Source organism: Hypanus sabinus, chromosome 6 (assembly GCF_030144855.1).
Source record: "Hypanus sabinus isolate sHypSab1 chromosome 6, sHypSab1.hap1, whole genome shotgun sequence".
Taxonomy (NCBI): Eukaryota; Metazoa; Chordata; class Chondrichthyes; order Myliobatiformes; family Dasyatidae; genus Hypanus; species Hypanus sabinus.
In genome coordinates, this window is record NC_082711.1 from 173,868,873 (window position 1) to 173,894,656 (window position 25,784).

The following is a 25,784-nucleotide window of genomic DNA, read 5'->3' on the forward strand; positions in this document are numbered from 1 at the left end:
CAGAGCCAGCCGAACCTCGGACCGCCTGATGAAGATTTGACAGGGTAGAAGGTCAGCAGCTGACTACGTGATGGAATTTCAGATCTTGGCCCAAAAGAGTGGCTGGAACAGGGAGGCCTCGATAACGCTATACCACCGTGGACTCCGAGATAAACTGAAGGACACTCTCACCTTGGGGGAACCAGCCGAGGACTTGGGGGCCCTGATTGACCAACCCATTTGTCTCGATGGTCGTAAGTGAGACAACATCACGAGGTTGAAGTCTGATCTAGGACTATAATTATCCCGTCTCCTGCTCAAGATCCTGTCAAGCCCATGCAAACTGGCCACATAACAATCTCTGCCATTGGAGTCGAGGTTGCCGCCGTTACTGAAGGGAAGCAGCTCACCTGCAGGACAACTGGCCAAAGCTACAAGTGTTGGGAGAGCTCTTCAGACAGTCCGGTGTCGGGTGGGCTGTGACAGTAGCAGCACCACCCCCGCCACCCTCACAGATTTTGGTGTCACGCTGAGGGAAAAGATCTCCTAGGGTATGAACTGACAAGAGGTGAATGCTTTTTTTGAGTCTGGAGCAGCGGGAAATTTCCTGGACTTGGAGACCACTGGTTAGCTCAACATGAGTTGAGGCAGTCCTGTCTAGGACGGCTGCCCCCTTGGTTCTTGGCAGATTCAGCAACAGACTGTGGCACTGCAGATGAGGACAGGGCATCGTGTGGAAGACGTTAATTTCTACATTATTGACTCTGCTCATACCCCTGATCCTCTGGTACCCTTGTCTGTCCCAGCAGAACCCATCTGTGGGCTGTAGGGAGGGGAGAATCTCTGCTCGGTCCAGCCATTATAAGAGGGTTTGTTTTCAGCTTGGTGTTCCAGACCCTAGACTCTGCTAAGACCAGCAGCCAATGAGGGGATAAACTTCTGCTCAAGGTAACCTGGAGCCTTCAGGAAACCCAGTCCTACCTTTAAGGGAAGACAAGCTGGCTCGAGCCAGTAGGCTCGTGTGAGTCCTGACCCAGTCCAGTAAGGGGTGCGCTGGAACGAGACCTCTAGTTCAGGGGCAAACCAAGGAGATGCCCAAGCAGTCTGGAACTCTAGCAGCTAAGCCAAAGGGCACCAGTTGCCACGCCCCATCTAAGGGGAAGGCTGCAAGAGGGAGATCCTTGGAACCTAGTCCCAGGATCACAAGGGCTATCTGTCGAAACTCACTGCTGATGTCTGAGGAGATGGACAAGGATTTGGACTGTGATTTGGCTTCTGTTTTCACTAAAGACTCTGGGGGACCTATGGGGAGACTCTGGGGTCTCCTGAAGCACCCCTGCAACCAATGGAGTCTCAGAAGTCATCCTCAGAGGAAGGTTTGGAGCAGCAGCTAAGCTGGCAGAAATCCTTTCCATCTACAAGGATTTAGAAGAGACCTTCAGTAAGGAAAAGGCCTCGACTCTTCCACTGCACCATCAATACGACTGTGCAATAGATCTACCTCTGCGGGGCTGATTATACGTGCTCTCGGGCCCGGAAAGAAGCACTGTGGAGGAATATATTAAGGAGGCTCTTGCCCCGGCATTCATTCAGTCCTCCTCCTCTCCAGCCTGTGTTGATGTCTTCCTCATACAGAAAAAGGACGGGAGGCTGCAGCCTTGCAAAGATTATAGACGACTGAATCACATATGGTGAAGAATCATTACTCTCATCCACTCGTTAACACTGCTTTCAAGATTCTCCAAAGGCCAAGAGTATTCTTGAAGCTAGACTTGTGGAGTGCATACAATCTGGTTCGCATAAAGGAAGGTGTAGAAGACTGCATTTGATACTCAACAGTGCACTATGAGTACCTGGTCATGCCCTTTGACCTTGTAAACGTGCCCTCAGTTTTCCAGACCTTTATAAACAAAGTGCTCCAGGATAATCTCCATAAGTATGCCTTTGTTCTCTTGGATGACATCCTAATCTTCTCAAAGTCCGTGAAGGAGCATGTCACTCACTTCAGAGATATTATAAAGAGGCTTCTTGATCATGGACTTTATGTAAAGCTGGAGAAGTCTGAATTTCATGTAACCACTATTTATTTTTTGGGCTTCATAATTCCTAATGGCACTCTCAAGATGGACCCTAGTTGAATGGTGGCAGTCGATGATTAGCCACCACCATCCAGTGTGAAGCAGGCCCGTTGACTCCTGGGGTTTGCCGACTTTTATTGAAAGTTTATCAGGAACTTCAGTTCAGTGACGGCTCCACTGACGGCACTAACCAAGAGATCACAGGCCCTTTACTTGGACTACCAAGGCAGACGCTGTTTTGACAGAGCTCAAACAACAGCTCCCGACATCTCTCATTTTGGTTGCACCTAACCCGGACCTTCCCTTCATCGTGGAAGCGGACGCCTCAGACGTTGGAATTGGGTACTGCGTTGTCTCAACGGACACCTTCAGACAATAACCTGCCCTGTGTGCGTTCTTTTCCAGTCAGCTATCCCCAGCAGAGGTGAACTATGACATTGGAAACAAAGAGCTGCTCACAGTCAAGTTGGCTATGGAGGAATGGCGTAGTTGGGTTGAGAGGGCCAAGAACCCTTTTATCGTATGGAGGAACCACAAGAACCTGGCTTATATTCAGGAGTTCAAGAGACTGAATTCCAGGCAGGCCAGATGGTCCCATTTCTTTAACCGTTTTAATTTCATCCCGACCTATCAACCGGGTTCTAAGAACCAGAGACCAGCCATCAGTGGGATGAACCCGAACAAGAAAAGCAGCCTACCACCATTTTGCCCCAAGCCAAGGTGATAGCACCTATTCGTTTGGGGATTGACATGCTTGTTCGCAAGGCCCAGGTGCAGGGGGAGATCCCTCAGAACGGCCCTCTGGGACGGCTGTTCGTTCCCAGTCCTGTCTGGTCTCAGCTTGTTCAATGGGGACATGCATCGAGAATGACCTCTCACCCAGGGGTTGTCAGGACCTTCAAGTTCATTAGAGAAAATATCGGTGGCCTGGAATGGCAAGGGAGGTCCGTCAATACATGCAGGCATGCAAAGTGTGCGCCCAGAACAAGGAGCACCGCAACCAGCCTCAAGGACTCCTCCACCCTGTACCTGTTCCAGAAAGGTCATGGACAGACATCTCCATGGACTTTGTCATGGATCTTCCTCCTTCCAAGGGGAAGATGATTATCAGGGTAATTGTGGATTGTTTTTCAAAGGCCTACAAATTCATCTCGTTGGACAGACTTCCACCTGCGGTGGAGACAGCCAAGGTTGTCCTGCAGCAAGTCTTCAGGATCCATAGTTTTCCAGTGGATACTGCATCGGAACCATTCACGTCACATTTCTGCAGGGTGTTTGGCAAGTTGGTTGGGGCAACAGCAAGTCTTACGGCCAGATGGAGCGGGTGACCACATTATGGAATGTGCCCCCAGATGCCTGGCCTCTGAAAGATCGAATGAATGGAGCAACCATTTGATGTGGGCAGAGGTCGCCCACAACACTTCACATCGTTCTGGGCACAGGATGTCCCATTTCAAATGTCAGTCTGGGTATTCTCTGCCACTCTTCCCTGAGCAAGAGGCAGAGGTTGGAGTTACTACAGATGAAGATCTCATGCAACGCTGCAGGGAGAAATGGACTAGGCAAGGGAGATTTTGCTAGCTTCTACCCTGAAGGCCTCAATAAAAGCTAACTGCAAGAGAAGGCAAGGACCAGTTTTGCAGCCTGGGTAACAGGTCTGACTGTCAACTTGGGATTTGCCTCTCTGAGTGGAGTCCTAGAAATTGGTACCCACAATCATTGGACCCTTCAGGATTCTCAGGAAAGTAAACCCAGTGGCCTACACCTTGCAGCTCCCCAAGACCCTCGAGATCAATCCCACTTTTCACACTTTCAAGTTAAAGCCTGTGAACATCAGCCTGTTAGCCCCACCACCATCAGCCCCGTTGCCACCCAGGTTTGTTGATGGGGAACAGGTTTTCACTGTGAGAAGAACTTTGGACTCGCTGTTTGAGGTGTTCAGCAATATCTCGTGGATTGGGAAGTATTTGGACAGGATGAGAGGTGCACAGTGCCTGAAAGAGACATCTTGGAATTGGCTCTCATCTATGACTACAAACAATGTTTCTCCGGGCAGTCAGGGCTGTCAGGATTCGGCCATAGCAGAGTGGGTTCTGTTACGACAAGCACCTATCAGCACCAACTTCTGAGGTTTAGACGCCTTAACTCCCCGGAGTACAGATAACTGGCGCAATTCTTTTAAAGATTCAGGACAGTCCCACTAATTGGCAATCACGTTTTTGGGACCAAGGATTGAGCATTTTAGAAGGACCTGAACTGAAGTTCAGTGTTCAATCGTAAGCTTAGTCATGATTCCGTCTGGTGTTTGTCTTGTGCTCAGATTCTCGATCCAGTGTGAAACCGTGTCTTGATCCCTGCCTCAGATACCCCAGCATTTGGATCCAAGCTATCCTCATCAAGGACTCCCGTCACAGCGCAGCAACAAAGGCTATGTACACAGGAGCACTTCAGTAACTGCGCAGCTGCACACACGCACGGATTGGCGGGATCAGTGATTGTACTTCACTGATCTGTGGATCCGTGCAAGAAGATTAATCTCAGCACTGTATATGGTGACATGTATGTACTTTGATAATAAGTTTACTTTGAACTTTGAGGATTGATTAACAAAACAGAAAACAGAGGAAAATTGGGTCACTTTCATATAACCATATAACAATCACAGCACGGAAACAGGCCATCTCAGCCCTTCTAGTCCGTGCCGAATGCTTACTCTCACCTAGTCCCAGCAACCTGCACTCAGCCCATAACCCTCCATTCCTTTCCCGTCCATATACCTATCCAATTTCACTTTAAATGACAATACCGAACCTGCCTCTACCACTTCTACTGGAAGCTCGTTCCACACAGCTACCACTCTCTGAGTAAAGAAATTCCCCCTCGTGTTACCCTTAAACGTTTGCCCCCTAACTCTCAACTCATTTCCTCTTGTTTGAATCTCTCAATGGAAAAAGACTATCCACGTCAACTCTATCTGTGCCCCCTCAACCTTCTACGCTCCAAAGAATAAAGACCTAACTTGTTCAATCTTTCCCTGTAACTTAGGTGCTGAAACCCAGGTTACATTCTAGTAAATCTTCTCTGTACTTTCTCTATTTTGTTGACATCTTCCCTATAATTCGGTGACCAGAACTGTACACAATACTCCAAATACAGCCTTACCAATGCCTTGTACAATTTTAACATTACATCCCAACTCCTATACTCAATGCTCTGATTTATAAAGGCCAACATACCAAAACCTTTCTTCACCATCCTATCCACATGAGATTCCACCTTCAGGGAACTATGCACCATTATTCCTAGATCACTCTGTTCTATTGCATTCTTCAATGCCCTATCATTTACCATGTGTGTCCTATTTGGATTATTCCTACCAAAATGTAGCACCTCACATTTATCAGTATTAAACTCCATCTGCCATCATTCAGCCCACTCTTCTAACTGGCCTAAATCTCTCTGCAAGCTTTGAAAACCTACTTCTTTATCCACAACGCCTCCTACCTTAGTATCACCTGCATACTTACTAATCTAATTTACCACCCCATCATCCAGATCGTTAATGTATTTGACAAACAACATTGGACCCAATACAGATCCCTGAGGCACAACACTATTCACCGGCCTCCAACCTGACAAGCAGTTATCCACCGCTATTCTCTGGCAACTACCATCCAGCCACTGTTGAATCCATTTTACTACTTCAATATTAATACCTAACGACTGAACCTTCCTAACTAACCTTCCGTCCGGAACCTTGTCAAAGGCCTTACTGAGATCCATATAGACAACATCCACTGCTTTACCCTCGTCAACTTTCCTCGTAACCTCTTCCAAAAATTCAATAAGATTTGTCAAACATGACCTTCCATGCATAAATCCATGTTGACTGTTCCTAATCAGACCCTGCCTATCCAGATAATTATATATACCATCTCTAAGAATACTTTCCATTAATTTACCCACCACTGACGTCAAACTGACAGGTCTATAATTGCTAGGTTTACTCTTAGAACACTTTTTAAACAATGGAACCACATGAGCAATACGCCAATCCTCCGGCACCATCCCCGTTTCTAATGACATTTGAAATATTTCTGTCAGAGCCCCTGCTATTTCTACACTAACCTCCCTCAAGGTCCTAGAGAATATCCTGTTAGGACCCGGAGATTTATCCACTTTTATATTCCTTAAAAGCGCCAGTACTTCCTCCTCTTTAATCGTCATAGTTTCCATAACTTCCCTACTTGTTTCCCTTACCTTACACAATTCAATATTCTTCTCCTTAGTGAAGACCGAAGAAAAGAAATTGTTCAAAATCTGCCCCTCCCCCCATCTCTTTCGGCTCCACACATAGCTGTCCACTCTGATTCTCTAAGGGTCCAATTTTATCCCTCACTATCCTTTTGCTATTAATATAACTGTAGAAACCTTTTGGATTTATTTTCACCTTACTTGCCAAAGCAACTTCACATCTTCTTTTAGCTTTTCTAATTTCTTTCTTATGATTCTTCTTACATTCTTTATATTCCTCGAGCACCTCATTTACTCCATGCTGCCTATATTTATTGTAGATATCTCTCTTTTTCCTAACCAAGTTTCCAATATCCCTTGGAAACCATGGCGCTCTCAAACTTTTAACTTTTCCTTTCAACCTAACAGGAACATAAGGATTCTGTACCCTCAAAATTTCACCTTTAAATGACCTCCATTTCTCTATTACATCCTTCCCATAAAACAAATTGTCCCAATCCACTCCTTCTAAATCCTTTCACATCTCCTCAAAGTTAGCCTTTTTCCAATCAAAAATCTCAACCCTGGGTCCAGTCCTATCCTTCTCCATAATTATATTGAAACTAATGGCATTGTGATCACTGGACCCGAAGTGCTCCCCAACACATACCTCCGTCACCTGGCCTATCTCATTCCCTAACAGAAGATCCAACACTGCCCCTTCTCTAGTTGGTACCTCTATACATTGCTGCAAAAAACTATCCTGCACACATTTTACAAACTCCAAACCATCCAGCCCTTTTACAGTATGGGCTTCCCAGTCTATGTGTGGAAAACTAAAATCTCCCACAATCACAACCCTGTGCTTACTACAAATATCTGCTATCTCCCTGCAAATTTGCTCCTCCAATTCTCGCTCCCCATTAGGTGGTCTATAAGTGTTACTACACCTTTCCCATTCCTCAATTCCACCCAAATAGCCTCCCTAGACAAGCCCTCTAATCTATCCTGCCAGAGCACTGCTGTAATACTTTCTCTGACAAGCAATGCAACACCTCCACCTCTAGTCCCTCCAATTCTATCACACCTGAAGCAATGAAATCCAGGAATATTTAGTTGCCAATCACACCCCTCCTGCAACCATGTTTCACTAATAGCTACAACATCATATTTCCAGGTATCAATCCATGCTCTAAGCTCATCCACCTTTCTTACAATGCTCCTAGCATTAAAATAAATGCATTTAAGAAATTCTCCACCTCTTCCTCTCTGTTTATCTCTAACAGTACAAAGAACTTTACTGTCTTCTTTTTCTTCCTTCTCCCATACATCTGTTCCTACACTTTGGTTCCCCTCCCCCCCCCCCCCCCCCATATCATTTCAGGTCAGGATGCCACTTGGATCAGTATTGGAGCCCAGCTCTTTACACACTAATCAAGTGTAATATATCCAAGGCTTGCTTGCTGATGATATAAAGCTGGGTTGGTAGTATATGTTGTGAGAAGAATACAGAGATGGTTCAGGTTCAGATAGAGTGAATAAATGAGGATACACTTCACCTGAAGCTGCCCTGAAGGCAGAAAACACCGGGGGTATTGAAAGGTTGTTGGTGTTCAGAGAGATCCTGGGTGACCTTGTGCACTGTGCATTTGTAGAAGCTTACTGGAAACTACAGGCAAGTGTGATGCTACACATCTCAGACCAGGTTCTCCTCCCCTTGCTAATCAACTTGCAGACTCAATGGGCTAAATGGCCTAATTCTGCTCCTATGTCTTATGGTTTTATTGTCTAATCTGCACTGGTTCCCTTATCCCTCGGTGTTCTGACTCAACACAACCCTTCACTGTGTCTTCATCGGCTTTCACTGTCTGATAATGATTCTTTATCAGTCATTACACATTATCTCAATTACCTCATTGTCCCTGGATCTCTTGTCCTCACACTCTCTCTCTCCATGGACTCTGTGTACACCAACATAATCATATTCACATTCTGATTCACATGTACATTGAAACGAACAGTGGATGTGTTGTTTGTGTTAACAGCCAACACACCTAAATCTGTGCTGGGGCAGCCTGCAAGTGTCAGCACACACTCCAGTGCCCACGATGTTCAGCAGAACAAAGGCAATAACAATAGCAAAGCAAGCCCCTCCCCACCCACCACGCTCACACACACAGTCTGGGTCTTCTGCCCCCAGTCCTTGGCCTGGACTCATAAACCCAGAGACTCTGACTCCAGACTCGCTGATCCAGCAAGGTAGGCCACAGTCCCCATTTCTCTGGCAGACATACCCCCCACACTGAGCATTTCCTCTTCTCCCCTCACCCATTGGACAGAGGACACAAAAGCCTGAAAGCACTTACTATCAGGCTCAGGGACAGCTTCTGTCCTGCCACTGTAAGGCTGTACGATCCTCTGGTACAATAAAGTGGACTCTTAACCTCACAATCCACCTTGATAAGGCGTTGCACCTTACTGTCTGGCTGCACTATACTTTGTAATTGTACCACTTTATTCTGCATTCTGTTGTGGCACTATCTCAATGAACTGATGTGATGAAATGGTATCAGATTTTTCACGGTACCTCAGTACATGTGACAATAATAAACCTACCTACCAATCCTCTGTCACTATCCTGCACTTTCTTGCCCTCATTTTCGTTTTTCCCTATTTATCTCTCTTTGCTTCCTATCTTCCCCTCTCATCACTTCATCTGCTCCTTCCCATTTTCTCTCCCTCTCCTTTACCCTCACCTTCTCTCCAGTTGCCCTCTCTTCCTTTGCTTTTATTCCCTCCTGGTCTTCATATCCCATTCATTTCCCCCATCCTCTTTATGTTTTTTTTTTCTCCCTATCCCACGGGGTTGAGGCACTTAGTGACCTTTATGTGTAGAATGCGGAAATTATGCAGGAGCATAAAGGTTGGAAAGCAGGCTCGGTGTCAGTAAACTGCAATTTCATTGAGTAAAGTGCAGAAACAATTGCATTTTTAAAAAAATTGTGAAGTAGGTATGACATTGAGCCGGAGAGAGTAAGGACAGCAAGATGAGGTTGGAGTGGGGGAAGGGAGACCAGGCCGATTCACGTCATAACAACAGATACACTCAATATACCTGAACAGCAGTGAGCAAATCAAGAAGACAATAAAAACCTGGCTTTATCTTCTGCCACCTCTCTCCGTGAGATTTTATTTATTTTTCCCATTTTGCAGCTGTGAGTGGGAGAATTGCTGGCATTTAATGATTTATTCAGGATTCGAGGAGTGTTTGCTTTATTGTTAATTGCTATGAAATATATCCCAAATTGGCTCAACTCGAGATTGCTGCCATCACTCTCTTCCCCCTCCTGCCCTGCCAGGGATCTGCTCACTGTCGGGTGAACAGCGCCACCCACAGACACCAGCTGGGATTTCACACAGACTGCATGGCGCACACAGCACATGTTCCAATCCAGGTGTACAGCAATACAATACAGAGACAGGCCATTTGGCCCAGCTCGTCCATGCCACCCCATTTGCCTGTGTTTGGTCTATATCCCTGTAAACCTATGTAGTGTAGCAGTTAGGGTAATTCTATTACACCACCAGCAATCACAAATCAGGTTTAATTCCTGCTGCCGTCTGTGAGGGGTTTGAACGTTCTCCCAGTGACTGGGTGGGTTTCCTCTGGGTGCTCCAGTTTCCTCACACATTCCAAAGATGCACGGCTCAGGGTTAGTTAGTTATAGGCATGTTGAGTTGGCGCCGGATGTACGGCGAGATTTGAGGGCTGCCACCATCACACCCTTTAACTGTGTTGGTTGTTGACTCAGAACGACGCGTTACGTTTCGATGCACGAGTGACAAATAACACTAATCTTTTACTCCAGAAGTCAGGAAACATCTGTGGAATGTGTCAGCAAATTCCATGCTTTGCTCTCTTTAGGTCTGGGGAAGTGAATTCTCCCAAATGCCAGGCCAGATTGATTTGGACTCTCTAAACAGCCCATAGTTTTGGTGTCTCCTCCATGTTTATTCTAGGGAACCCCATAGTAAATTTTACAGTTGCTCCAATTCAACGGAAAATGTTGGAAACAGTCAACAACTCAGGCAACATGGTGGAAAGAGAATCAGTTAAAGTTAAGGTAGTGTAACACCAACGATCTGGGTTCAGTTCTACTGCTGTCTGTAAGGAGTTTGTATGTTCTACCCATGACTGCTCGGGTTTCCCTCAGGAGCTCCAGTTTCCTCCCAAATACCAAAGACGCAAGGGTTAGTAGGTTAATTGGTCACATGGGTGTAATTGAGTGGTGCCGGCTCATAGGGCTGAAAGGGCCTGTTACTGTGCTGTACCTCTAAAATTAAATTAATATTCAGTCTATTGATGAGTCTTTGGGCTGTGGAAGGAAACCATGCAGTCACAGAGAATGTGCAAACTCCACACAGACAGCACTCAGGGTCAGGACCGAGCCTGGCTGTCTGGTGCAGTGAGGCAGAGGCTGTTCTAACTGCATTATTCTTAGCTTGAGCAGTTTGTTCAATAGTTCTGAGAGGTCCTCATCATTCCTTCCTCACTCCTCACTTTCTTCTATCATTGTTTTCCAACATGTATCCTCGTTGGAAGCAACACGTGAGGCTCTAAGAGCCCTTACATCAGAAAGGGGTGGGGAGACCTTTTATCAGTCACCAGTTTGGACCAATTTTGTCTTCTGTCGCCCCTCTGACATTGTTAGAAATAAATGCAATTTCCTGGCAGTAAGTGGGGCTGCTAATTTTGGCCGAAATTTCAGAATTCCCAATCTAGTTGTTCAATGGTTCCATTTAATATTATACAATATACAACGTGAAATTCTTACTCTCCGCAGACATCCATGAAACAGAAGAACCCCCAAAGAATGAGTGACAGGAAAGACATTGGAACCCCAAAGACCCAGCCTTTCCCCTCCCCACACAGCAAAGCACAGTCTTCCCCCTACTTATTCCAGCAAAAAGCTCCATGCTGTATGGTAACTGATAATAGTTAGAGGTGAAGCCCAGTCCTGTGTAATCTCACGGTGTGTCACTTTCTCGATTATCAACCTCGATTTGGACCAATTCTATCTCTATTGCCCCTCCATCGTTCCTAGAAATAAAAGTAATATCCCGGCAGATTGAAATTCCGGCAGCGAGTGGGGTAGCTCATTTTGGCCAGAGGCACTTTCACCATGTTCCATTTTGGAATTCCCAATCTAATGCTCCATGAAATACAGTAACTGATAATATTTAGAGACGGATGATCTCTGAAACCAGCTCTGTGTAATCTCACGGTGTGTCATTTTCTTGATTATCTGGCCGTGGCAGTATGTTGGATGGTGCCTTAACTACTGCAATGTGCTTATCACAGGCAAGTTGGGCTAAGGTTCAGCCACGTTAAGCGAATTGGTTCTGGTCGAATGTGCACAGTCAACTGCAGGTAAATTGTGGAAGAAATTGAAGAGCAGAATCCTGCTGTGTCTGATCCCCCTCTCCTGTTCTCTCCCCTCCTGTGGAATTGATTGATTCACTGAGACAGAACAAAGCCCCCTTTTCTTGTTGTCTCTTTTCTTGCTTGCAAGAGGGAGACAGACACTGGCAAATTCTCTGATGACCAGTTTAGGTCACCGGCGTGGTGTGACACATGGCATTAGCTTCACACATATTTAGTGCACGGCCATGCAATACCAGGACCACTTGCACTTAGACAGGGCATTGTGTAGTAAAATAGCCCAAATATACGCAGGAGAGACATACACTCCAAAAGGGGAATCAGAATCAGGTTTAATATCACCAGCATATGTTGTAAAATTTGTTAACTTTGCAGCAACAGTACAATACAATACATAACAATAGAAAAAATCCCATGAATTACAGTAAAAATATATATAGTATATTAATTAGTTAAATTAAATAAGTAGTGCAAAAAAAGTAGTGAGGTATTTCATGGGTTCAACGTCTATTCAGAAATCAGATGGCGGAGGGGAAGATGTTCCTGAATCATTGAGTGTGTGCCTTCAGGCTTCTGTGTTTAGAGTGATCAGTTTTTAAATAGTGTCATTTGCATATGTTTCAGTTCAAAAAGCAGCGATTTTTGCCACTGATAGTTGTCGAGAAATAAGCAGTAAGACAATTCCGAACTGTTTTGCTCACTCCAGTTTTGAGCATTCAGGCGTGGAGATGCCAGAAATGGCCGGGTGTGAAAGTGAAATGATTTCACTACTTCAACAAGTTAGGAATTATGAAGGTATCTACAATCATCATAAATGTTACAATTAAAATGTAGATTTGGAGGATGCAATCATCTAAAACATTGTATGAAGGTAGTCCATTATCTGCACGAGGTGTCTGCGCTAATTTTGTTCATTTACTATCAATCAAAAGAACACGGCAGATGAATACCTCTGTTAATAACTATTAGGAATTAATACACAGTTTTATAGTACTGTAAAGGTATTGGTAGTGTTCTAATTTGTTCTGTATTTCATTTAAATACTTAAATTGTTACTCAATTAAACGGTAGTTTGTCTTTTTTTTCTTCTTTCAACGATTTCCATGAAACTGCATCTAACTGGGACAGCCTCTTAATTGGGCAAAGATCTACTGGTCCTAATTGGAATATGTGTAAAAATTAAATTAAATGAGTAGAGAAAAAAGAGAGAAAAAAACACAAAAAGACAAACAAATAGGGAGTAGTGTTTATGTTCATTCAGAAATCGGATGGCAGAGGGGAAGAAGCTTCTATAGTTGTACCGTGGAGAGCATTCTGACAGGCTGCATCACTGTCTGGTATGGAGGAGCTACTGCACAGAACCGAAAGAAGCTGCAGAAGGTTGTGAATCTAGTCAGCTCCATCTTGGGCATGAGCCTACAAAGTACCCAGGACATCTTTAAGAAGCAGTGTCTCAGAAAGGCAGCGTTCATTATTAAGGACCTCCAGCACCCAGGACATGCCCTTTTCTCACTGTTACCATCTGGTAGGAAACACAGAAGCCTGAAGGCACACACTCAGTGATTCAGGAACAGCTTCTTCCCCTCTGCCATCCAATTCCTAAATGGACTTTGAAGCTTTGGACACTACCTTGCTTTTTTAATACACAGTATTTCTGTTTTTGCACATTTTTAATAATCTATTCAATATATATAATTGATTTACTTGTTTATTTATTATATTTTATCTTATTTATTATTTTTCTCTCTATCTGCTAGATTATGTATTGCATTGAACTGCTTCTGCTGCTAAGTTAACAAATTTCATGTCACATGTCGGTGATAATAAACCTGATTCTGATTCTGATTCTGTTCCTGGATCGCTGAAAGTGTGTCTTCAGGCTTCTGTGCCTCCTTCCTGATGGTAACAATGAGAAGAGGGCATGTCCTGGATGATGGGGGTCCTTTCTGAGACACCACTCCTTGAAGATGCCTCGGATACTATGGAGACTAGTACCCATGATGGAGCTGACTAATTTTATGACTTTCCGTAGCTTCTTTTGATCCTGTGCAGTAGCCCCCCCCCCCCCCATACCAGACAGTGGTGCAGCCTGTCAGAATGGTCTCCATGGTACATCTATAGAAGTTTTTGAGTGTTACAGTTGACAAACCAAATCAGCACTTTCGTCTTACTGTCATTAAGTGCAAGGTTGTTGCTGCGACACCACTCAACTAAATGGTATATCTCACTCCTGTACGCCCTCTCAACTCCATGTGAGATTCTACCACAATGGTTGTATTGTCAGCAAATTTATAATTTGTATTTGAGCTATACCTGGCCACACAGTCATGGGTATAGAGAGGGTAGAGCCATGGGCTAAGCACACATCCCTGAGTTGCCCCAGTGTTCCCCGATGCCGGGAGAAAGATTGAGTGCATTCTATCTATGCCGTTCATGATTATGTACATCACTGTAAAGTCACCTCTCAGTCTCCCATACTCCAAAGAATAAAGTCCTGGCCTGTCCAAACTCTCCCATAACTCAGTCCCTCAAGTTCTGGCAACATCCTTGTAAATATTTTCTGTGCTCGTTCACTCATTCCTAAACAGGTTTTAAGGTAAGGTCTGGGGTGGAGAACAGGCGAGACAGGAGGAGGTGAGAAAGGCATCTAATCATAATTTGTTATTTATTTGGAGAAGAAGACAGAGGAGACAACATGTTAATCCTTGGAATGGGGCCCCCTTCCCTTACAGTCATACAGTCAGCTAAAGCGTTTCTTTCCCTCTGAACTGTTTACAATTCTTCTTTGAGTGGCCAATACACCAAGTGGAAAGAAAATAGCTCCCAATTTTATGAATGTGAGAGATTTCGGATACTGGAATTCTAAGACAACATACATAGAATGCTAGAGGAACTCAGCAAGCCAGGCAGCATCCATAGAAATTCCCATTCCCGTTCCAACATGTCAGTCAATCACCTCCTCTTGTGCCATGGCAAGGCCACCCTCAGGGTGGAGGGGCAACACCTTATATTCTATCTGGGTAGCCTCCTGGCATGAATATCGATTTCTCCTTCCAGTTAAAAAAAATTCCCTCCCCCTCCCCTCTTCTTCTATTCCCTATTCTGGCTTCTTACCTCTCTTGCCTGCCTATCACCTCCCCACCGACGACATAATATCAATTTCTCCTTCCTGTAAAGAACTTTAACCACCACTACCCTCCTCAGTTCCCCACTCTGACCTTTTACTTCTCACTGGCCCATTACTTGCCCCTGGGTCCCCTCCTCCTTCCCTTTCTCCTGTGACCCACTCACTGCTCCTATCAGGTTCTTTCCTTGGCAGCCCATTACCTTTCCTACCCATATGGTTTCTCCTATCACCTTCTAGCCATCCTCCTTCCTCTCTCCCCCCACCTGTTTATTCTGGCATCTTCCCCTTTCTTTCCAGTCCTGAAGGAGGGTCCCGGCCCGGAACATCAACTGCTTACTCTTTTCCATAGATGCTGCCTGACCTGCTGAGTTCCTCCAGCATCTTGTGTGTGTCCTCAATTTTATAGTGTGTTTCAAAGAAATGTCTGTGGCAGGGAAATAGTTGTGGCAAAAATTTTAAAAGGAATAAAAATTCAAATGCAGAAAAACAGGAATAAAAAGGTAATTTTATTTTAATCAGGTTAATCACTACAAAGAGTAGTGATTAACAGGTCCCTTTCAAAATGGCAGGCTGTGACTAGTGGGGTACCGCAAGGTTTGGTGCTGGGATCACAGCTGTTTACAATATACATTAATGATTTAGATGAAGGGATTAAAAGTAACATTAGCAAATTTGCTGATGACACAAAGCTGGGTGGCAGTGTGAAATGTCAGGAGGATGTTACGAGAATGCAGAGTGACTTGGACAAGTTGGGTGAGTGGGCAAATGTATGGCAGATGCAGTTTAATGTGGATAAATGTGAGGTTATCCACTTTGGTGGCAAGAACAGGAAGGCAGATTACTATCTAAATGGAGTCAAGTTAGGAAAAGGGGAAGTACAATGAGATCTAGGTGTTCTTGTACATCAGTCAATGAAAACAAGCATGCAGGTACAGCAGGCAGTGAAGAAAGCTAATGGCATGCTGGCTTTTATAACAAGAGGAATTGAGTATAGGAGTAAAGAGGTCTTTCTGCAGCTGTACAGGGCCCTGGTGAGACCCCACCTGGAGTATTGTGTGCAGTTTTGGTCTCCAAATTTGAGGAAGGACATTCTTGCTATTGAGGGAGTGCAGCATAGGTTCACAAGGTTAATTCCCAGAATGGTGGGACTGTCATATGTTGAAAGATTGGAGTGATTGGGCTTGTATACACTGGGATTTAGAAGGATGAGAGGGGATCTGATTGAAACATATAAGATTATTAAGGGATTGGACACACTGGAGGCAGGAAGCATGTTCCTGCTGATGGGTGAGTCCGGAACTAGAGGCCACAGTTTAAGAATAAGGGGTAGGCCATTTAGAACAGAGATGCGGAAAAACTTTTTCACCCAGAGAGTGGTGGATATGTGGAATGCTCTGCCCCAGAAGGCAGTGGAGGCCAAGTCTCTGGATGTATTCAAGAGAGAGTTAGATAGAGCTCTTATAGATAGCGCAGTCAAGGGATATGGGGAGAGAGCAGGAACGGGGTGCTGATTGTGTATGATCAGCAATGATCACAGTGAATGGCGGTGCTGGCTAGAAGGGCCGAATGGCCTACTCCTGCACCTACTGTCTATTGTAATGAAAAAGCAGAGAGGGTTGTAGACAGCTAGCTGCATCATGGACACTAGCCTCCCCAGTATCACATCCATCTTCAAAAGGCAATGCCTCAAGATGGTGGTGTCCATCACTAGCCTCCTACCATCCAGGACATGCTCTCTTCTCATTACTATCATTAGAGAGGAGGCACAGGAACCTGAAGAATTTCAGGAACAGCCTCCTCCTCTCTTACATTCACAGGTATTGCATTCATAGAGCAGTGTTCAATTACACTTCTTAAAACCAACAGCACTGTGGTCATCTGAGTTGACAGCCAAGGGACTGATTCATCATCTCAACCTGATACTGTAATGCGGGGAGGCAGAAGTTATGGGCTTGAACCCACCGGCCATTGATGTTTGCGACACATTCTATGTGAACGTGACCTGATTTTATTTCTTCACCCAGGCCAAGCCAGCAAAGCCCAATGCAGCAGCCGTCAGGAGGACGAGTACAGACTCTGGGTGCCAACGAGAGGAGACTTCCCAGAGCCAGTGACAGCACAGGTACGATCCCAGGCACTGAGAGATCACCATCCAACTGAGACGACAGAAACAATGGATTGAAGGATCTCGGGAATCTCATGTCCACCATTGACCTGTTCAACTTGTCCTTCAGCCTCGCTGAGCGGCAAATGCACAAAATGGGATTGTTCCGGTGTTTTGATTCAAATTATGAATTCACATCATTACGGAAGAGGTGCAAGTCCAGTCAAAGCCTCGGCAGTGGTGGGATAGCGATTCGGGACACTCTTTTAACTGATGAACAGAAATAAACAGATTAATTCTTTTGAATTTATTCCCCTTTCTTTGTTTGTTGGGCACTAGATGTTTTAATTGTTCTGAGATTTTCTCCATCAGCCACTCAGGATTAAGGACAACTCGCTCTTCTCCAGTTCTCCGGGTGGGAGATGCTCAGCCGAGTGGTCCGCTCTTCAACAATTTGCATTGGACTGACTCCTGCATCTTCCCAGCAAGTTCTCCTTGCTGACCCAAAAGCATCTTCTCCATTTTGAATGATCATGGGGAAGGGTTTCCTCAGAGTCAGCAGGGACGCTTTGGTCTTCATCGGGAAGGTTTGGAGAACATCTTTGAATCTTTTCCCCTGGCCACCTGGTCATCTTTGGTCTGTGTCAGAGCATCTGTTTTAGGAGTCTGATGACAGACACATGAACAGGAGACTCTGTCCAGCAGAACTGACAGAGTGGAATTAGGGCCTTAATTTGAAGGATTATACATGGACTGCATTGATTGGACCTCTGGCTCCTTGGTATCTGATTATTTATCACAAATAGATGGAAACATGCAGTGAAATGCGTTGTTTGTGTTAACAACCAACCCAACTAGGGGTGTGCTGGAAAGAGTTTGCAAGTGTTGCCACACATTCAAGCATCAACATAGCATGTCCACAGTGCTGACCAGAACCACACAGAACACAAGAAACAACAACAGCAAAACAAATCTCCAACCCCAGGTCAAGCCTCTAGCCTCCAGGCTCCATCCATCGGACTCTGACTTGCAAACTTCCAATCGACCTTCCAAATGTGGAGTTATATAGTTCAGAATACTTCGACTGTTTGTAATTAATGTCTCAGAAGTAGGTGGTGTCGTAGACAGAGAAGAAGACTATAAAAATTACAGAGGGGCCTTGGTTATCTAGGTTAGTGGGTCAAGGAATTGCAAATAGCAGAGAAATGTGAGGTGTTACAAACTGGGAAATTGTATCAGGGGAAGAACTTCACAGTGAACAACAGAGTCCAAGAGAGTGTTGTAAACAAGGGTACTTCCATAACTGTGGGCAGGTACATGGATAGGAAAGGTCTAGGGCAGGGGTTCCCAACCTCTTTAATGCCATGGACCAATACTATTAAGCAAGAGGTCCATGGACTGCAGCTTGGGAATCTCTGGCCTAGAGGGAAATGAGCCAAACGTGGGGAAATGGATGACCACCTTGGTGGGCATGAATGGCCTGTTCTTGTGCTGTATCATTCTGTAACTCTGTGTGCAGGAGGTCTGGGGTCACTCCAGCTCAGAAGACCACAGGTTTTATTCTGTATTTGAAGCCTTGAGTGTCAAACATCCTTTCTCTTAGATGGCCAAAGATGTGTTAACACACATTATAGCAGGAGATAGAAAAGGTGGGTCAGAAAGACAACCTGATGATAATCATTGGGGAGTTTAACATGAAAGTGAATTAGGAAAGCTAGGTCAGTACTGGAACTCGAGAGAGAATTTGTAGAATGTCTAAGGGATGGCTTTTTAGAACTGCTTGCTGTTGAGCCCGCTAAGGGATCGGCTGTGCTGGATTGGGTGTTGTGCAATGATCTGGAGGTGATAGGAGAGCTTAAGGTTAAGGAGCCCTTAGGGAACAGTGATCACAATATGATCAAGTTCACATTGAAATTTGAGAGGGAAAAAGTACAATCCAATGTGTTGGTATGGAGAACATCTGGCAGCTCTTGAGCTGTATTCCCCGGAGTTCAGGAGAATGAGGGGGGATCTCATAGAAACATTCTGAATGTTATAAAGCCTGAACAGATTAGATATGGCAAAGTTATTTTCCATGGTAGGGGATTCTATGACAAGAGGGCATGACTTCAGCATTGAAGGACGTCCATTTAGAACTGAGATGCGGAGAAATTACTTTAGTCAGAGGGTGGTAAATCTGTAGAATTTGTTGCCACGAGTGGCTGTAGAGGCCAAGTCATTGGGAGTATTTAAGGCAGAGATAGATAGGTTCTTGATTAGCCAGGGCATTAAAGGGTATGGGGAGAAGGCAGGGGAGTGGGAATGACTGGAAGAATTGGATCAGCCCATGATTGAATGGTGGAGCAGACTCAATGGGCCGAATGGCCTACTTCTCCTCCTATATCTTATGATCTATGGCACCAATGAATTTCATCGTCAGTGTCTGCCTTTGCCAAGCGCTGCATCCCAGGATATAGAAAGTAGTCCACGTTTTCTAGACTCTCATCCTGGGCCTTTGTTGTCAGAGAATGATGTGGTTCCGGTTGGATAGAAAACATTGAGGGTAAGACCCATCCTCGCACGTGAGCTTTGGTCAACAAGATATTAGCTTTACCATAATGATAATGTGGTCTATGAATAATATGAATCAGGGTGTGAGGGGCCTATCATGAATGCATTAGTACTGCATAGAGGGTCAGGGTTGGGAATTGGAAGAGGGATGGACACATTTTAAAGGGACCCATCTGTATCTAATAGAGTGTATGTTTATGGTCTTCTGCTGTTGTAGCCGTCCACTTCAAGGTTCAACATGTTATGTGTTCAGAGATGCTCTTCTGCACATCACTGCTGTAACACGTGGTTATTTGAGTTACTGGCGCCTTCCTGTCAGCTTGAACCAGTCTGGCCGTTCTCCTCGGACCTCTCTCGTTAACAAGACCTCTTCACCCATTGGATTTGTTTCTTCGCACCATTCTCTGTAAACTCAAGAACAGGGGTTCCAAGCTTTTTAATGCATAGACTCCTACCATTAACCAAGGGGCCCATGGACCAAGGTTGGGAGCCCTAGAGACTGTTGTGTGTGAAAATCCCAGGAGATCAGCAGTTTCTGAGATACTCAAACCACCCCATCTGGCACCAACAATCACTCTGCACACTTGGATTACATTTCTTCCCCATTCTGATGTTTACTCTGAACAACAACTGAGCCTCTTAACCATGTCTGTGTGTTTTTTATGCGTTGTGTTGCTGCCACATGACTGGCTGATGAGATATTTGCATTAACAAACTGATGTAGAAGTGTACCTAATAAAGTGGACACTAAAGATAGGCTTAAAATTGGTTGGGGAGGAAATCACAACAAAGTCTGTGCTAACCTTAAAATGTTGTCAGATATCTTTCAGTGAATTAGCAAATTAGCTGAAGCATGAACCCTGCTTTGAACAACTACAGTTGGACGGTGAGGCCAATGAGAAATGACACCTATCAGTTTCCCTCATGTATGTTGTGCCTGTGAATATGTGGATCTCTGAAATGTATTCAAATGATCTGCCATTGAACATTGAGCAGTTTGACACTGATGCTGACTGTCTCTGTCAACACTACCACAGAAAGCCAATAGCAATTGTTTCCCACCCCACTCTCTGCCTTTATCAAACTGGAGTCTTTTATTGCTGCTAAATTCCTGAACCATTTCTACTTGTGAATGTCACAGAGTTTCCTGCCAGCCTGTCAACTTGCAGGCTTCAGTTTATTAAGGTGTCAAACAGAACTGCAATTTCCCCTAATTCATAGATGTAGGTATTTAAGACCATGAGAGCAGAATTAGGCCATTTGGCCCATTGAGTCTGCTCCGACATTCCATTATGGCTGATATATTATCTCTCTTAATCCCATTCCCCTGCCTTTTCCCCTTAATCATTTTACACCCTTACAAAGCAAGAACCTATCAATCTCCACCTTAAATACACCCAATGACTTGGCCTCCACAGCCATCTGTGGCAATGAATTCCACAGATTCTACACGCTCTAGCTAAACAAAATCCACGTCATCTCTGTTGTAAAGAGACAGTCTTCTATTCTGAGGCTGTGCCCTCTGGTCCTAGACTCCCCCACTATAGGAAGCACCCTGTCCATAACCACTCTATCTAGGTCTTTCAATATTTAATAAGTCTCAATGAAATCCCACCACCTCCCCACCCTCATTCTTCTAAACTCCAAGTGAGTACAGGCCCAGAGCCATCAAACACTGCTCATGTGTTAACCCTTTCATTCCCAGGATAATTTTTGTGAACCTCTGGACCCTTTCCAATGTCCACACATCCTTTCTTAGATAAGGGCCCAAAGCTGCTCATAATTCTCCAAGTATGGTTTGACCACTGGCTTATGAAGCCTCAGCATTACATCGTTGCTTTCATATTCTAGTCCTCTCACAATGAATGCGAACATCACATTTGCCTTCCCACTCAAACTGCAAGTTTACTTTTAGGGAATCCTGTACAAGGACTCCCAAGTTCCTTTGCACCTCAGATTTAGTTCTTTATTCTTTTGGTAAAATGATTAGAAACTGAGGTATAAAAACATTCCTAAATGATCAAGTGTATTGATGAATTCTAGCTGAGCAGATAATCCAGGTTAGAATCAGTAAGTCATAGATTCAAGCTCCACCCTAGAGATGGCAGAACATTTACTGAGGCTCCCTGGTACATTGTAGCCCCCGGAAAGCCTCAGGCTTACTCAGCTCGCTTCTGTCTAGGGGGAGCAGCCTTCGGTCCCACCAAACTGGATAATCAAGTTTGTGTGGATGCTTTGTGATGTGCCCCACCATGCCAAATAACAGACAGTACACCATATGCGATTAAATGATTACACTTTATAACTCTTACTTTGACTATGTAGATAGTAAAGGAACAAAATAAGAACTGTTAACAAGAAGAAATAGGCGCCATTGTTAACCAGTTTGTGCACATATCATTGGAGCTGTAAGCCAAGTGTGGCGCGTGGCCAAGTGGTTAAGGCATTGGACTAGCAATCTGAAGGTTCAAGCCCCAGCCGAGGCAGTGTGTTGTGTCCTTGAGCAAGGCACTTAACAACGCATCGCTCCAGTCCACCCAGCTGGAAATGGGTACCGGCAAAATGCTGGGGGTTAACCCCGCAATAGACTGGCGTCCTATCCGGGGGGAGTCTCGTACTCTCAGTCGCTTCACACCACGGAAGGTTTGGGACAGACTCAGTTGCGCACCTTCAGGGTTCCGGGACTGCCGCAGGAAACTGGTGTGTTGTGGAAGATCGAAAGCAGCAAGCTGGCTGTTGGCTGTGTACCCAGTGTAAATCAGCGAGTTGTTTGTTATATCTCCTCTCTCACTGTGAAAACGTGGATACCTCTTTATCCCTTATGAGAGAGAGCCTGTGGTATGTCAAATTACTGGGTGAACAGGTAGTCTTTGGGGTACTGCAAGTCTGTATCTTTATTGATGCTTTGCTACACGCTCGGTGGGGGTGCTAATGCTTCTTTTGCTGGTGGGGAGGGATGGTTATTGCTCTGCTATTGATTATGTGGGGATGGGGGATCTGGGGGGGACTTTGGGGTTCTAACATTTAACTGTCATTCAGTCTTTGGGGGACTCCTCTGTTTTTGTGAATGTTTGCGAAGAAAAAGAATTTCAGGATGTGTATTCTATTCATTTCTCTGACATTAAATGTACCTTTGAAACACTGAGGGAATGCTGCTCTGTCAGAGGTGCCCTTCTATTGGATGGGCTGGGAACCTGAGACCTTTCCAAAAGGCAGAAAAGGATCAAGGATCAACTTTATTAGCATATATTTGCTGAGGTGTGTTGCTTTGACATGCAACAAAATAAAACAACACCATCCAACAATCATAAAGAATAAAAGTTATATAAAAATAAAGTTAGAGGTTAAAGCACAGATCTGGAATAAAATGTCGATCAATACCAGCATGTATTTACAATGTAAATAGTATTATAAAAAGTGGTTTGAAGTGTTTGCAGTGCAGTGATTTGGTTAATGGACCGAGGGGGTTGTTGGGGATTAGCAGAATGATTAATCAGATTAACTACCTGGAGCAGGAAACATTTAAGATAGTGTGAAGTTTTGTTTTAATCGCCCTGTAGCGCTTTCCAGAAGGGAGCTTTTGGAAAAGGCAGTTTGCAGGGTGTGTCGTGTCCACAATGATTGTTCATAACTGACAGCTTGGGGTAATCCATACCTTCCTCTTATTTAAAGTATACACATGAAAGGAGACCATTCAGCCCCTTATCAATACTGAATAAACACCTGGCAGAGGTAGGATTCAAATCCACATTCTAGAAGGGACTGGAACCTCAGTCCAGGACTTTAACCACTTATCACTCCAAAGTGTGAATTGCTTCTATGTTAACGTCCTGCGCTTTCCTCTGGCTTGTGTTCATTTCATAACTCCATGATGAACGTGAATCCAGTCATTGACCCAACCTAACTCCATGCCCTGCTGTGTAGGCACTCATCTCCCACTGGACCCAAGACTCTGGTCACCCATCACCGGGGGTGGAAGAAAGGAAGTGACTACCACCTTCAGTAACCAGGTAGAAAGTCACCTGAACACGCAATTCCTTTATGATCTGCAGGGAATTCAACTTACCTCAGGTAAAGCAACAATAAGGTGAATCATAACTGGTCCAGCAGAATGCGATTTATCATTAATGAACACAGTCATTAGGAACACCTGTACACCTGCTTGTTAGCACAAATATCTAATCAGTCAATCACGTGGCAGCAACTCAATGCATAAAAGCATGCAGACATGGTTAAGTTCAGTTGTTGTTCAGACCAAACATCAGACTGGGAAAGAAAAGTGATCCAAGTGACTCTGACTGTGGAATGATTGTTGGGGCCAGACGGAGGGGTTTGAAAATCTCAGAAATTGCTGATCTCCTGGGATTTACACACATAACGGTCTCTGGAGTTTACAGGGAATGGTGCAAAACACAAAAAAAAATCCAGTGAGTGGCAGATCTGCGGACAAAAATGCTTTGTTAATGAGAGAGGTCAGAACGGCCAGACTGGTTCAAGCTGACAGGAAGATGACAGTAACTCAAATAACCACGTGTCACCAATAGTGGTGTGCAGAAGAACATTTCTGAATATACAACACATCGAACCTTGAAGTGGATGGGCTACAGCAGCAGAATGCCACAAATATACACTTTATTAAGTACAACATGGTGGTTGTCCATTGTGACTGCCCATGACAGAAGAGTTTTTAAAGCGGAAAAGCTATTGCACTGGGAGAGTTCCATTCCCTTGACATCAGAAGTCCAAGTCCAGTGGTACAAACAAGCATCAGAAACTAAGGTCTTCCTTGGTTGCAGTGGATGGCCATAATGTCTTCTGCGCATTGTCATGCCCTTCGCGCTCCTCGAAATGCTGTAGTACTGTCTTCCTGGCCGTTGAATCTCACTGTCGATCTCATCCGCCCAGTCCACCAGAGCTGACTTTGCATGCTGGAACAGGCCTGTCTCTAATTCACAAGGACGGGAGGCCGCCAGCTACCCTCACCTGATTTAGCCCGCCTGTCGAAGAGGTGTACCAGGTGTGGCCCCTGTCGCGTGCAAGCAGCTACTTGGAGCCACAGGTGAGTGCTGAGTGTCCGATAGGGATCAAAGGTGAGTGAGCTGAAGGCACAGAACAAGCCTCTCCCTATACACCCCAATTAGATACAAGAAGTATCTAATAAAGTAGCCTCTGAGTGTACTGTGATTGGTGTATGCGACAGGAATGGTAGAGTTGCCAATGCTAAGTAAATTTCAAGAGATTTTAGCTTTTGATATTGCTCCTTCAACAACCCTTCCCTTGTCTCAGTCTGGACAAGCATTCTCCTTCTCGAGTACTGTCATACTGCTCAGAAACAGGCTCACTTAACTTCCACAATCAGCAAAGGAGAGGCAGCAACATCTCCACTACAATTATCGTCAACATTGGTGCTCCAGAAGGTTGCATCCTCAGCTCCCTGAAGCAGTGCGGGCAGATGTTGCTGCAACTCCAAGTTTGCACTGTCATGAGCTGTATCTCAAATAATGATGAGTCAAAGTACAAGAGGAAGATACAAGTTTCTGCCACTTGATTGGCTGATTAAACATACGCATTAATAAGCAGGTGCACATATACATATTTATTTTACACACACACACACACACACACACCCCCATGGGAGGTGTGTATGTGCATTTTTCCCTCAATCTCGGGTCTTCTTCCAGAGGCTTGGGAGCGTGAGGGTTTGACACAGTATCCTTGCTGTTGCTAGTAGTGTGCTTTTCTGGACCAAACTCTCAGATGTTGTTCCCAGGATTTATTGGAGCCACTCTCCCAGTCCAGGTGTCACAGCTCCAAGTCTTCCTGTCAGCATCAGGATTACACTGGCTTTAATCTTCCATATTCTTTCTCACTGTTCTTTCGAGCGCTGGTATTTCTCCAGCTTCTCCCTTTTTCTTCCTGATGTTGCTGTCATTCGGGATTGCCATGTCTATTACTATTGCTTTCTTTTCCTTGTCCAGTATAACTGTGTCTGGTTGGGTGGCCAGTACCCTGCATACCAGTCTGTATTTGGAAGTCCCACAGGATCATTCTCTACTACCTTCTCAGGGGTTTCCCATTTGGACTTGGGAGTGTCCAATCCATAGTCAGCACAGATGACCAACTTCTTTGATATGAAACAACTTTAGTAAGTAGGTTGAAGGGTGAATATTGGTAAGGGCACTGGAGATAATTTGCCTGATCTTTGCATAAACTCAGTCAAAGACAAAGTAAATTTATTATCAAGGTACATAGATTTCACCGTATAGCCAA

General features: G+C 44.8%; 1 protein-coding gene across 2 annotated transcripts in view; it reads left to right on the forward strand.

Moving 5' to 3' along the window:
• The window catches only part of dph1 (diphthamide biosynthesis 1), an 808,652-nt gene extending 791,382 nt beyond the window's left edge, over positions 1-17,270 (forward strand). For both annotated transcript variants that reach the window (XM_059973587.1, XM_059973586.1), the window contains one exon: positions 16,885-17,270. In XM_059973587.1, the coding sequence (XP_059829570.1) occupies positions 16,885-16,974 (90 nt within the window). In that variant the 3' untranslated portion in view covers positions 16,975-17,270. The remainder of the gene's footprint in view (positions 1-16,884) is intronic.
• Positions 17,271-25,784: the final 8,514 nt, after the last annotated feature.